We start from the raw sequence: 12,965 nt of genomic DNA, 5'->3' as shown, positions 1-12,965 counted from the left end.
CGGCGCTGGTTAAAATTGAAATTAAGTCCAGCTCACAAGGGCCTGCAGGAACAACCAATCGGGGCCGAGATAAGCGGCGCTGGTTAAAATTGAAATTAAGTCCAACTCACAATGGGCCTGCAGGAACAACCAATCGGGGCCGAGATAAGCGGCGCTGGTTAAAATTGAAATTAAGTCCAACTCACAATGGCCTGCAGGAACAACCAATCGGGGCCGAGATAAGCGGCGCTGGTTAAAATTGAAATTAAGTCCAACTCACAATGACCTGCAGGAACAACCAATCGGGGCCGAGATAAGCGGCGCTGGTTAAAATTGAAATTAAGTCCAACTCACAATGACCTGCAGGAACAACCAATCGGGGCCGAGATAAGCGGCGCTGGTTAAAATTGAAATTAAGTCCAACTCACAATGGCCTGGAGGAACAACCAATCGGGGCCGAGATAAGCGGCGCTGGTTAAAATTGAAATTAAGTCCAGCTCACCAGGGCCTGCAGGAACAACCAATCGAGCCGAGATAAGCGGCGCTGGTTAAAATTGAAATTAAGTCCAGCTCACAAGGCCTGCAGGAACAACCAATCGGCGTGCTTATGATTGAAATTAAGTCCAGCTCACAAGGCCTGCAGGAACAACCAATCGGCGCCTTATGAGAAATAAGTCCAGCTCACAAGGGCGCTAACAACCATCGGCGCTGCTTAAAATTGAAATTAAGTCCAACTCACAAGGGCCTGCAGGAACAACCAATCGGCGCTGCTTAAAATTGAAATTAAGTCCAGCTCACAAGGGCCTGCAGGAACAACCAATCGGGCCGAGATAAGCGGCGCTGGTTAAAATTGAAATTAAGTCCAACTCACAAGGGCCTGCAGGAACAACCAATCGGCCGAGATAACGGCGTGGTAAAATTGAAATTAAGTCCAACTCACAATGGCCTGCAGGAACAACCAATCGGGGCCGAGATAAGCGGCGCTGGTTAAAATTGAAATTAAGTCCAACTCACAATGACCTGCAGGAACAACCAATCGGGGCCGAGATAAGCGGCGCTGGTTAAAATTGAAATTAAGTCCAACTCACAATGGCCTGGAGAACAACCAATCGGGGCCGAGATAAGCGGCGCTGGTTAAAATTGAAATTAAGTCCAGCTCACCAGGGCCTGCAGGAACAACCAATCGAGGCCGAGATAAGCGGCGCTGGTTAAAACTGAAATTAAGTCCAGCTCACAAGAGCCTGCAGGAACAACCAATCGGCGCTGCTTATGATTGAAATTAAGTCCAGCTCACAAGGGCCTGCAGGAACAACCAATCGGCGCTGCTTATGATTGAAAATATTAAGTCCAGCTCACAAGGGCCTGCACTAACAACCAATCGGCGCTGCTTAACATTGAAATTAAGTCCAACTCACAAGGGCCTGCAGGAACAACCAATCGGCGCTTCTTAAAATTGAAATTAAGTCCAACTCACAAGGGCCTGCAGGAACAACCAATCGGGCCGAGATAAACGGCGCTGGTTAAAATTGAAATTAAGTCCAACTCACAATGACCTGCAGGAACAACCAATCGGGGCCGAGATAAGCGGCGCTGGTTAAAATTGAAATTAAGTCCAACTCACAATGGCCTGCAGGAACAACCAATCGGGGCCGAGATAAGCGGCGCTGGTTAAAATTGAAATTAAGTCCAGCTCACAATGACCTGCAGGAACAACCAATCGAGGCCGAGATAAGCGGCGCTGGTTAAAATTGAAATTAAGTCCAGCTCACAAGAGCCTGCAGGAACAACCAATCGGGGCCGAGATAAACGGCGCTGGTTAAATTGAAATTAAGTCCAGCTCACAATGGCCTGCAGGAACAACCAATCGGGGCCGAGATAAACGGCGCTGGTTAAATTGAAATTAAGTCCAACTCACAAGACCTGCAGGAACAACCAATCGGGGCCGAGATAAGCGGCGCTGTTAAAATTGAAATTAAGTCCAACTCACAAGGGCCTGCAGGAACAACCAATCGGGGCCGAGATAAACGGCGCTGGTTAAAATTGAAATTAAGTCCAACTCACAATGACCTGCAGGAACAACCAATCGGGGCCGAGATAAGCGGCGCTGGTTAAAATTGAAATTAAATCCAACTCACAATGACCTGCAGGAACAACCAATCGGGGCCGAGATAAGCGGCGCTGGTTAAAATTGAAATTAAGTCCAGCTCACAAGGCCTGCAGGAACAACCAATCGGGCGAGATAACGGCGCTGGTTAAAATTGAAATTAAGTCCAGCTCACAAGGGCCTGCAGGAAACAACCAATCGGGCCGAGATAACGGCGCTGGTTAAAATTGAAATTAAGTCCAGCTCACAAGGCCTGCAGGAACAACCAATCGGGGCCGAGATAAGCGGCGCTGGTTAAAATTGAAATTAAGTCCAACTCACAAGACCTGCAGGAACAACCAATCGGGGCCGAGATAAGCGGCGCTGGTTAAAATTGAAATTAAGTCCAACTCACAAGGGCCTGCAGGAACAACCAATCGGGGCCGAGATAACGGCGCTGGTTAAAATTGAAATTAAGTCCAGCTCACAAGGGCCTGCAGGAACAACCAATCGGGCCGAGATAAGCGGCGCTGGTTAAAATTGAAATTAAGTCCAACTCACAATGGGCCTGCAGGAACAACCAATCGGGGCCGAGATAAACGGCGCTGGTTAAAATTGAAATTAAGTCCAACTCACAATGACCTGCAGGAACAACCAATCGGGGCCGAGATAAGCGGCGCTGGTTAAAATTGAAATTAAGTCCAACTCACAATGGCCTGCAGGAACAACCAATCGGGGCCGAGATAAGCGGCGCTGGTTAAAATTGAAATTAAGTCCAACTCACAATGGCCTGGAGGAACAACCAATCGGGGCCGAGATAAGCGGCGCTGGTTAAAATTGAAATTAAGTCCAGCTCACAATGGCCTGCAGGAACAACCAATCGGGGCCGAGATAAGCGGCGCTGGTTAAAATTGAAATTAAGTCCAACTCACAATGGCCTGCAGGAACAACCAATCGGGGCCGAGATAAGCGGCGCTGGTTAAAATTGAAATTAAGTCCAACTCACAATGACCTGCAGGAACAACCAATCGGGGCCGAGATAAGCGGCGCTTCTTAAAATTGAAATTAAGTCCAACTCACAAGGGCCTGCAGGAACAACCAATCGGGGCCGAGATAAGCGGCGCTGGTTAAAATTGAAATTAAGTCCAACTCACAATGGCCTGGAGGAACAACCAATCGGGGCCGAGATAAACGGCGCTGGTTAAAATTGAAATTAAGTCCAACTCACAATGACCTGCAGGAACAACCAATCGGGGCCGAGATAAGCGGCGCTGGTTAAAATTGAAATTAAATCCAACTCACAATGACCTGCAGGAACAACCAATCGGGGCCGAGATAAACGGCGCTGGTTAAAATTGAAATTAAGTCCAGCTCACAATGACCTGCAGGAACAACCAATCGGGGCCGAGATAAGCGGCGCTGGTTAAAATTGAAATTAAGTCCAGCTCACAAGGGCCTGCAGGAACAACCAATCGGCGCTTCTTAAAATTGAAATTAAGTCCAGCTCACAAGGGCCTGCAGGAACAACCAATCGGGGCCGAGATAAACGGCGCTGGTTAAAATTGAAATTAAATCCAACTCACAATGACCTGCAGGAACAACCAATCGGGGCCGAGATAAGCGGCGCTGGTTAAAATTGAAATTAAGTCCAACTCACAATGACCTGCAAGAACAACCAATCGGGGCCGAGATAAGCGGCGCTGGTTAAAATTGAAATTAAGTCCAACTCACAATGGCCTGGAGGAACAACCAATCGGGGCCGAGATAAGCGGCGCTGGTTAAAATTGAAATTAAGTCCAGCTCACCAGGGCCTGCAGGAACAACCAATCGAGGCCGAGATAAGCGGCGCTGGTTAAAATTGAAATTAAGTCCAACTCACAATGGCCTGGAGAAACAACCAATCGGGGCCAAGATAAGCGGCGCTGGTTAAAATTGAAATTAGGTCCAGCTCACCAGGGCCTGCAGGAACAACCAATCGGCGCTGCTTATAATTGAAATTAAGTCCAGCTCACAAGGGCCTGCAGGAACAACCAATCGGCGCTGCTTAACTTTGAAATTAAGTCCAACTCACAAGGGCCTGCAGGAACAACCAATCGGCGCTTCTTAAAATTGAAATTAAGTCCAACTCACAAGGGCCTGCAGGGACAACCAATCGGCGTAGCGATACGCTGCGCTTAAAGTTTAAATTAGATCTAATTCCCTAGGGGCCTGTAGAACAACCAATCGGCGTAGCGATACGCTGCGCTTAAAGTTTAAATTAGATCTAACTCCTTAGGAACCTGCAACACAAGAGATATTTTTGGACTAAGATATTTTTGGACTGAGATATTTTTGGACTGAGATATTTTTGGACTGAGATGTTTTTGGACTGAAATATTTTTGGACTGATATATTTTTGGACTGAGATGTTTTTGGACTGAGATATTTTTGGACTGAGATATTTTTGGACTAAGATATTTTTGGACTGAGATATTTTTGGACTGAGATATTTTTGGACTGAGACATTTTGGACTGAGATATTTTTGGACTGAGACATTTTAGACTGAGATATTTTTGGACTGAGACATTTTGGACTGAGATATTATAGACGAGATATTTTTGCTGAGATGTTTTGGGCTGAGATAAAATGAGGGGTCACCAAGTTTAAATTAGATCTAACTCCCAAGGGGCCTGGAGAACAACCAATCGGCGCCGCGATACGCGGCGCTTAAAGTTTAAATTAAATATAACTCCCTAGGGGCCTGCAGAACAACCAATCGGCGCCGCGATACGCGGCACTTAAAATTTAAATTTAACCATCGGTTAAGCTAACTGTGGTTGGTGAAATTGGCCCTTAGCGGTCTTACGTTAAGGGTCGACAGGAGTAACACTACCGACCTCTGTCAGGTTGCTTAGCTGCGAGTCCGTATTTTATTTATTATAAATTTTTTAAGAGCCAAAATGGAAAATCCGGCTCTGTACCAGCTTGCGGCTGATCTTACTCATTAAAACGAGCATAAGTGAAATGAGATTCGTTAATTAATTTGGCTAAAATTTGGGACAAATTTGCTGTCGAGCTTTTGTTGGCAAGCTTTGTTCACAATATGGCGCAAATTTGCCGTTGAACTTTTGCTGCCCTGTTTTGCTCGATATTTGGCGTCAATTTGGTGTCAAGTCATGTACACAAGCTTTGCTAGCAAAACACAAGCGTATTGCAGACACAGATCGCACCGGATTTGTCGACAAGTTTTGCGCGTATTTGGTGTCAATTTGGTTACAATTTGCTGACAAATTGTTTACTAGGTATGTGCATGAACTCACATGCTTTCTTCCACGCAGACATATACATATGTATAGTATATCATTTAAATTTTAAATTGCTCTAGTTTCAATTAAAATTATATATTTACTACTTGTATCAAAGATAAATCTAACTCTGTACTTCTCTCATTTTTATTTACATCTTAACAAAAGACGAAAATACAGATGTATAATAATTCTATATATGTTTGTTCTTAATAATAAGACAGATATAAGTAACAAATCGCGCGCGATTACTTTAGATCGTAAGACTATAAATCTTACTTTGTAAAGTCTTTATTTTATAGTCTTTTTGTTGATATAATAATAATTATCTGTAAAAAACAATTAACATTAGCAATAATTACAACTTAATATACTAAAATTATATAGATATTTATGTTGTTTCTTGCACGTCATCTGCAGCAGTATTAATAATATGATCTTCATTTTCAGGTAATGTATGACGTCCCAGATGACATCGATATTTTCGAATTAATTGCGGAATAACAATATTATTGTAACATGCCATACCGATTAAAAGAATTACAAAACCAATAAGCTGTAATAAAAAATTCTAGGATGTTTCTTGTTATATATTATATATATATATTAGTAGAGTATTAATATATATATTAATACTATTAATAATTATACTGCTCTTTCTAATCATACCTGCATATAATGAAAAACTTGCCATTGAAACCCTAAAGAAAAGACCCATATCACAATTGTTCGAACACTATCTAAAATCATTCTCGTTGTAGCACTCATTTCCTTAGTAACGCTAATACCGGCAAAATTAAAAAAAGCAATACTAAATGCAATACCTGCAATTCCAAATGATAGTTTGTGATAAAATCAGGAAATTGATAATCACAAAGGAAATTGAAAAGAAAAATGATAGACTGACCGATAACTGCTATCAATAATTTGCTATTGCTTCCTATTTGGGTAAGAGCTTCTACAGTGGCTTCAAGTGTACCACGTGAATTATCCGCAAAAGGTGGTGGTGCAGTAATGTAATTGAGAGGGATTATAGCAATAGAAATACCAATAAATCCGAAGATGCCTATAAAAATATTGTGATAAAATAAAAATAATAAATACATACTTTTTTTAGATAGAGTTCAAATATTAATATTAATAAATCTAACATATGGAGAAAAATACAAACTGTACTAACCTTCCCATCCAATTGCTTGTAGCGCAGGAATATCCTGTTGTCCCACATACTTTTCCTCGACAACCATTTGAACAGCTGTTATTACCTTATATATTTAAATTTGGAAATTATTTTATTAGAGTGAACATATTTATCAGTGCATGCTCAGATATTTCACACTACCCAGATAGCCAAGCGTGATAGAGCATATTGAGCAAACTAATGCATTGCATGTGTTTTCATATATTAGCTGTAAATTTGTTGACATTGAAATAGAACACGTTAGAAATACAGCTACATGACTGCTTATACATACAATCAGTTGACGCAATTTCAAGAGCAAACGGTCCGCAATATTGTTACGTTGTTATGTTGTCTGCAACATGTCAGCAACATGACAGCAATGAATGATTCATCGTTCTATCTTGAGCATCATGATGCAAACGTGACGGCAACAACACATATATAATGATTTCCATCCGTTATAATGTATAATGTCGTCAAGCTATGAAGTTTTTTAATTGTATCTCGTTGCTAACGAAGTGTTGACAATATGAAATTGTCACAAATCCCTCACAAATTGATGCTGTCACGTTGCAATCAATTTGCTGTTAATAGAAATATAATTCATATGAGTTCAATCCGACAAACATAATGCTGTCTCACCTTGTCCCGAGTTTGTCAAAATTAGTTGCATTACCAACGACAAGCTGCTTGTTGGCAACATGGCAGCAAACTCACAACATTTGGCTATCTGGGTATGTAAGTATAATCAAATCATAATTATAATTACTAAATTTCATATGTTAGATTTATATAATAGTGATAAATTAATAATAATAAAAAATGTACCTGAGCAAATATAATAAGTAAGTCTCCAGTGATTACAGAATTTGCACTAATATCACTGTTTTCCAATGTTAATATATCACTAACGCCAACAAATGCTAAACCTGTCATGACAAAACCAATGCCTATCCATTCTCTTACTCCCAATTTTCTATTAAGAAACCCAATAGAAAGCATTCCTGTAAAAATAATTACTGATCCGCGCAACATTTGGAAGCTACTTGCATAAGTCATGTTCAGACCAATATACATTATGGATGTTGCAAACATATCACATAATGCAGGTACTAGTAAAATGAAAGGATTAAAAACCCTTGTACCCTTAATGAGCACATTATTATCTACGGAGCCATCCTGTGAACAAATTAATATAGTATATAATACAATTTAATTTATTCAGAAAACAAAAATCATGAATACTTACGCCTCGCCGATTATAATAATAATAGAAGATTTTAAACGCTAAAAAACAAAGAGCTTCTCCAAAAAACATAAACAACGATTGCATAAAGGGATGATTAAAATGTCTGAGCTGTTCATCTTCACCAAGTACAACTTGTCGATCTGCATATCTAAATAAATTTAAAGTCAAATTCTAACATCAGTAAAACTTGATTATTGATTGATTGATTTTTCTTCTGTACTGTGATTTTATTCTTTATGCTATATATACGTATATATATATACGTATACATGTATATATATAATTAATTTGCGTACTTATAAAATACTTACTTAACTGATAAAGTATTAAACGAGCCTGTAACTATTTGAAGTATAGCTAAAGTACGTTGATAGTTTGACCACGCCATTGTTTATAACAAATGATAGCAGATAATAATGCAATCACTAAATGAGTACTTTCTGCTTACATATATATACATACATACATAAAACTATAAAACATATACTATATTGAGATAACTCAATTCGACAGACTCCGTACATCAGGGAAACATTTGTTCTTTATAACTGAACTTTTAGCACTTTTCATTTTTTTCTCTTTTTTCTTCAACATCTAATTAATATACCATTGTGTACCGATTTCATTTTAAGTGCAGAAAGTATAGCATGATACAACCATAAAAACAAGCAGAAGAGACGTGCTAACTTAAATTAATATTACACACAAACATCACGTCACAGTATAAGTAGAGTCCGTGGCGTTTTCGATTTGCGACTCAACTGACTCGGGTCGCATCATGTATACAGGACTCTAGCATCATTGACGTGAAATACATAATAGATATGTATGTATTCCACGTCCATGATGCGACCCGAGTCGACCGCCGTAGAGTTATTAGCAGACAAATTGAATATTTTTAGGTTATTATTGTTCATATAATTTGGGAATTATTTGGGGAAGTTTGGGAAAATTGTTTAAACATTTGGGAAAGAATAGTTTTTTTGTTATTAACAAAATTTATCGAGCGTCAAGTTAGCAGTTAGCCTGTATATTTATTTATTTCAGTATAAAATAATTTTTAAAACGTTCATATTAATTCTGATTGCAAACGGGACCTTATCGGGAACACTAGCGCCTTCTTCTTTTAACATGAATAACTAAAAATCTATATTTCGGCTAATTACCGAGTTTATAAATATTTAATTAAAATTATCTGGGTGACTCACAAACCTTTTTAATCACACTTCATAACTCTTCAAACAAAATACAAACGATTCCGTATAAAAACTTTTATTAATTTATCTATTTCGGCTAAATGCATGGTGTAAAAATAATTAATTAATTACAATTAAACGAATGACTCACAAACCTTTTCAATTGCACTTCAAAAGTCTTCATACGAAATACAAACGATTTCATATGGTAGATTCTTTCCCGGACATTCATTTCCGGTCAAATACATACGAATATTTGATACGCGTATCAAGAGATCGGTGTAAACCAGGCCAATGAGCGCTCATGGCACTCAACTGTGTTTCCTGAACGCGGCCAATGACGCTTGTGTCGACGTCGACTGATTTCTTAGGTCTCTAGTGTCGACTTAAGTCGCTACATGAAGAGCACACATTAGATTTTGGGTCTGTTTTCTAAGCTGAACTGGCTGCACTAGGACATTATTCGCGTCGCATTACTCCAATAAACACCAAGAGCACTTGGATCACGGATAAAAGGTGGCGATTGGAGCAGATGAGTTTTTGGAGTGCGTTGGAGTGATTAGGAGCATGGTGGGGCATGCGACGCGACCAAACCTATAAACTAAACTCTGAACTAGTGCAGCCAGTTCGGCAATAGAAAACAGACCCTATAGTTATCGAGAATGAATTTTGGAACGCAGCCTACTTTAGTAGTAAAAGCAGCGAGATAATTCTCGTAAAATTCTTTTCGTTTTTATTATAATGATAATAAACAACGAGAATGAATAGCTTAGGTTTAAATATAATTTTTAGAATGGGTTGTATATGCACTAAAGAGATCATTACGGTAAACTCGAGGAAATATAAGGTCTGCGAACACCTCGGAGATGGGCAAGTTTTATCAAACAATTTTTCATAATTAATATAATTTTTCGCTTATAATTATATTGATTGATAATCGTACAATTTATTGCATACATAATGTACCTCATGTAATAGTATTCCAATAAGAAAGTAGTATTCCTATAAAAATTATTTCTAAACAATTACAGTTTCCTCTGCTATCCGAAAGTAGAGCGTTCCTATAAAACCATTCATAAACTGAAATTGCGTAAAGCGAAGAAACAATCGTCATTAATTTATATGGGAAAGATTTGTTTCGTAAATCTTCGGATTTTCTTTAATAGTATAAACAGGTACCAATGTAGGTCTTTATGCCACTTAAAAGTAAAGTGATGTAAAGTAAACTTTCCAGAGAAACGGGATACCTGTATATAATCTAAATTTATTCAACAACAAATTAAACACAAGAAAAGAGATTTTCTTAAAACATATGCAAAAAGATAGTATTTATAGTATGTCATTACTTTTATAAGAATAATTAATAACCTTAAAAAGTGGGATGACTGACAGAGTATGAATAAATTTTACACTAAATTTTTAGTGGATTTAGCACAGTACTTTTGGTTGAAGAAATCATTACACATAAAAAGTACGCTATTAAGAAAATTACTTGTCATGGACCAGAAGATCAGCAATTAGCAGCAAAAGAGGTTGAATATTATAAATTGATAAAGCATCCAAATGTTATAGAATGTATAGATTCGACTTGCAAAGGTACAGCAGACCTAATCGTGAATACAACGAGCGAAATGTTAATTGTTTTACCATATTATCATGTAAGTTGACATGGTTTCTTAACAAAAGTATGATGTTTTAAATGTTATCTATATATATCTATATACATATATATATATATATATATATATATATATATATATATATATGTTTTCTAATAAACCAATTAATTAACTATTGTAATTTTAGAAAGGAACTTTAGCAAATGATTTAGAACAACGAGCAAAGAATTGTAATTACATAAGTCCTACAGATATCCTGAGCATTTTTTTACAGATCTGTGAAGGTGTAAAAGCATTTCATGAGGCTAAACCAGAACCTCTTGCTCATAGAGATTTAAAAACTGCAAATATAGTACTTAGCGACGATGGAATACCTATTATTATGGATTTGGGTATATTAAATTTTATTATATTAGTATTTAACAAATGTGTATATGAATTTTTGTCATTAAATATAAGACAATGGTTTAGGTTCTGTATCAACTGCCAGAGTTCAAGTATGTGGTACTCAAGCTGCACGGACTTTACAAGACTTAGCAGCTGAAAGATGTTCCATGCCATATAGAGCTCCAGAATTATTCAATGTTGAGAGTTATTGTATGGTTGACGAACGAACAGACATTTGGGTTAGAGTTACAGTGCTTTAACGCTTGCCTTAATTCAAAATAACATGTATTCTGAATTTAATATGTCTTTTTTAGTCGATGGGATGTATACTGTATGCATTATGTTATTTTAAATCTCCTTTTGATACTGTTTATGAACGAGGCGACAGCGTAGCACTTGCTGTGATTAGCGCACATATAACATTTCCAGAAGATGCCCCTTATAATGAGGTAATCTGTTATATATTACGCTTCTTTTAAGTGTGTCCACTGACTAAACATTTTTTATATTAAAATTTGAGTAGCAATATATGAATTAAACAATCAAGTATTTCTCATAAAATTTAAATATTTATAATTCTATTTTGTTTTCTATTTTAAATTATTTCATTAAACATTTATTCATTGTCACATTCTCAAACAAAAAACATATTTCTCTTCTATTAATATCTTAATCAGGCTGCTACAGCAGTTTGAACGGGAAAGGTTTAAAGTTCACTAATGTGCTTGTCGAAATTTTGCGCACTCAGAGACGTCGCATATCAAAACGGCTCTTCCACAATTTACTCAACTCGATAGAAATATTTGAAATTATTATTCACTTTATTTCTTTGTACATTGTTCACAAGACCGATGAATATCGGGATGACAACTTGATAGCCTCGACATTTTGGCATTAGGATTTTCGTCTCCAAATAATCTCAGGAATCTTCCATTAACGGGTGATACGTCTGATACACCCGTATACGCGCGCGCGCCCACACACACACACACACACACACACACATACACACAAGATCATACGTTGTTTTGCTTTTTCAATAAAATTGTACTTCTCTTCATGTACAGGCTTTTATTATAGTGCGGTATAATTTTTTCCATAGATAAATTGTATGTTTCTTTTCCAGGATATGCAAAATTTAATTTTGATGATGTTAAAAGTCAATCCAATGGAACGTCCGTATATATATAGTGTAATAGAGAGCGTGCACGATACTATCGTCAAATTAAAACATAAAGTATAGTCTTATGTTATATCATGGTATAAGATTTTAACTGTACTGCATATAGGGAAATAGCATTGATATTGTATATGCTATTATACAGGCCTGTAAGCAATATAAAAAAATACGGTAAAACACAATACGTACCAAGAAAATGTGAAAAAATATTTTAAATGACCAAGATTGTGAAAATGATATTAACAAAAAGAATAAAGTGTTATTTCTAAAAACAGAAGATTCGTAAAGATCAAAATACATTCCTTTTATTCTGTAACATATATAATTATAATATAGTCATTTAATGTAAAAAGTAAAATAAGTAAAAGTAATATATTTTAATATACATAATTTCACGGAAGAAGAAAGAGAAACATATGTGTGTGTATATATATATATATATATATATATATATATATATATATATATAAACTACAGTGGTGTAAGTCAAATTCTTTAAAATATTTAACTTACACTAGTGTGGTTTTTACCCTTCTATATATATATTTCTTGTTGTTATACACTTATTACTTTTCAACGCCCTGTCTTATATGTAAAATTAGGTACTCTTAAATACAAAGAAATCCTTCATAGATTCTAAGAAATAGAAATAATTCTATATACAGAGTATTTTTATCTTATTTCTTAGGTACATTGTAATGACAGATTTTTTTGCCAATTTGGAATAAATTTTTCTCTTTATTGAAAATATTAACAACAACCATTTTTATTAGTATTTAAAAACAAAAACTTTCTTGCAAATTA

The 12,965-nt window shown here is 36.9% G+C and overlaps 2 protein-coding genes and 1 long non-coding RNA gene across 9 annotated transcripts; 2 read left to right on the top strand and 1 right to left on the bottom strand.

The window, feature by feature from the left end:
• Positions 1-4,510: 4,510 nt before the first annotated feature.
• LOC139822619 (uncharacterized) lies at positions 4,511-6,016 on the top strand. The gene is made up of 2 exons (XR_011734562.1): positions 4,511-5,344; positions 5,798-6,016. It is a non-coding gene; the product is annotated as an uncharacterized lncRNA (long non-coding RNA).
• On the bottom strand, positions 5,481-8,462 carry Tango9 (transport and golgi organization 9). 3 transcript variants are annotated; one of them, XM_071794493.1, is made up of 7 exons: positions 8,091-8,459; positions 7,780-7,927; positions 7,359-7,709; positions 6,528-6,612; positions 6,255-6,413; positions 6,017-6,087; positions 5,481-5,903 (listed from the first exon to the last, which is right to left on the bottom strand). In XM_071794493.1, the coding sequence occupies exons 1-7, from the start codon at positions 8,165-8,167 to the stop codon at positions 5,739-5,741; spliced, it is 1,056 nt and encodes a 351-aa protein (XP_071650594.1). In that variant the 5' UTR covers positions 8,168-8,459; the 3' UTR covers positions 5,481-5,738. The 3 variants fall into 3 exon arrangements, 2 of the variants coding, with proteins under 2 accessions (XP_071650594.1, XP_071650593.1); XM_071794492.1 differs by having other exon boundaries at positions 6,017-6,171; positions 8,091-8,448; XR_011734561.1 differs by having other exon boundaries at positions 5,765-5,903; positions 6,172-6,413; positions 8,091-8,462.
• A 944-nt stretch (positions 8,463-9,406) lies between these two features.
• Positions 9,407-12,438, top strand: LOC139822617 (serine/threonine-protein kinase 16). Of its 5 annotated transcripts, XM_071794495.1 has the most exons (8): positions 9,409-9,690; positions 9,768-9,845; positions 10,007-10,150; positions 10,399-10,633; positions 10,782-10,986; positions 11,066-11,220; positions 11,296-11,430; positions 12,108-12,438. In XM_071794495.1, the coding sequence occupies exons 2-8, from the start codon at positions 9,769-9,771 to the stop codon at positions 12,222-12,224; spliced, it is 1,068 nt and encodes a 355-aa protein (XP_071650596.1). In that variant the 5' UTR covers positions 9,409-9,690; position 9,768; the 3' UTR covers positions 12,225-12,438. The 5 variants fall into 5 exon arrangements, with proteins under 5 accessions (XP_071650597.1, XP_071650596.1, XP_071650595.1 ...); XM_071794496.1 differs by having other exon boundaries at positions 9,407-9,845; positions 10,869-10,986; XM_071794494.1 differs by having other exon boundaries at positions 9,409-9,845.
• The last annotated feature ends 527 nt before the right edge of the window (positions 12,439-12,965 follow it).

This window comes from Temnothorax longispinosus, chromosome 12 (genome assembly GCF_030848805.1).
Source record: "Temnothorax longispinosus isolate EJ_2023e chromosome 12, Tlon_JGU_v1, whole genome shotgun sequence".
In the NCBI taxonomy this organism is placed as follows: domain Eukaryota; kingdom Metazoa; phylum Arthropoda; class Insecta; order Hymenoptera; family Formicidae; genus Temnothorax; species Temnothorax longispinosus.
Note: the sequence above shows the minus strand (reverse complement) of the source record. Positions and strands in the feature narration are given on the sequence as shown.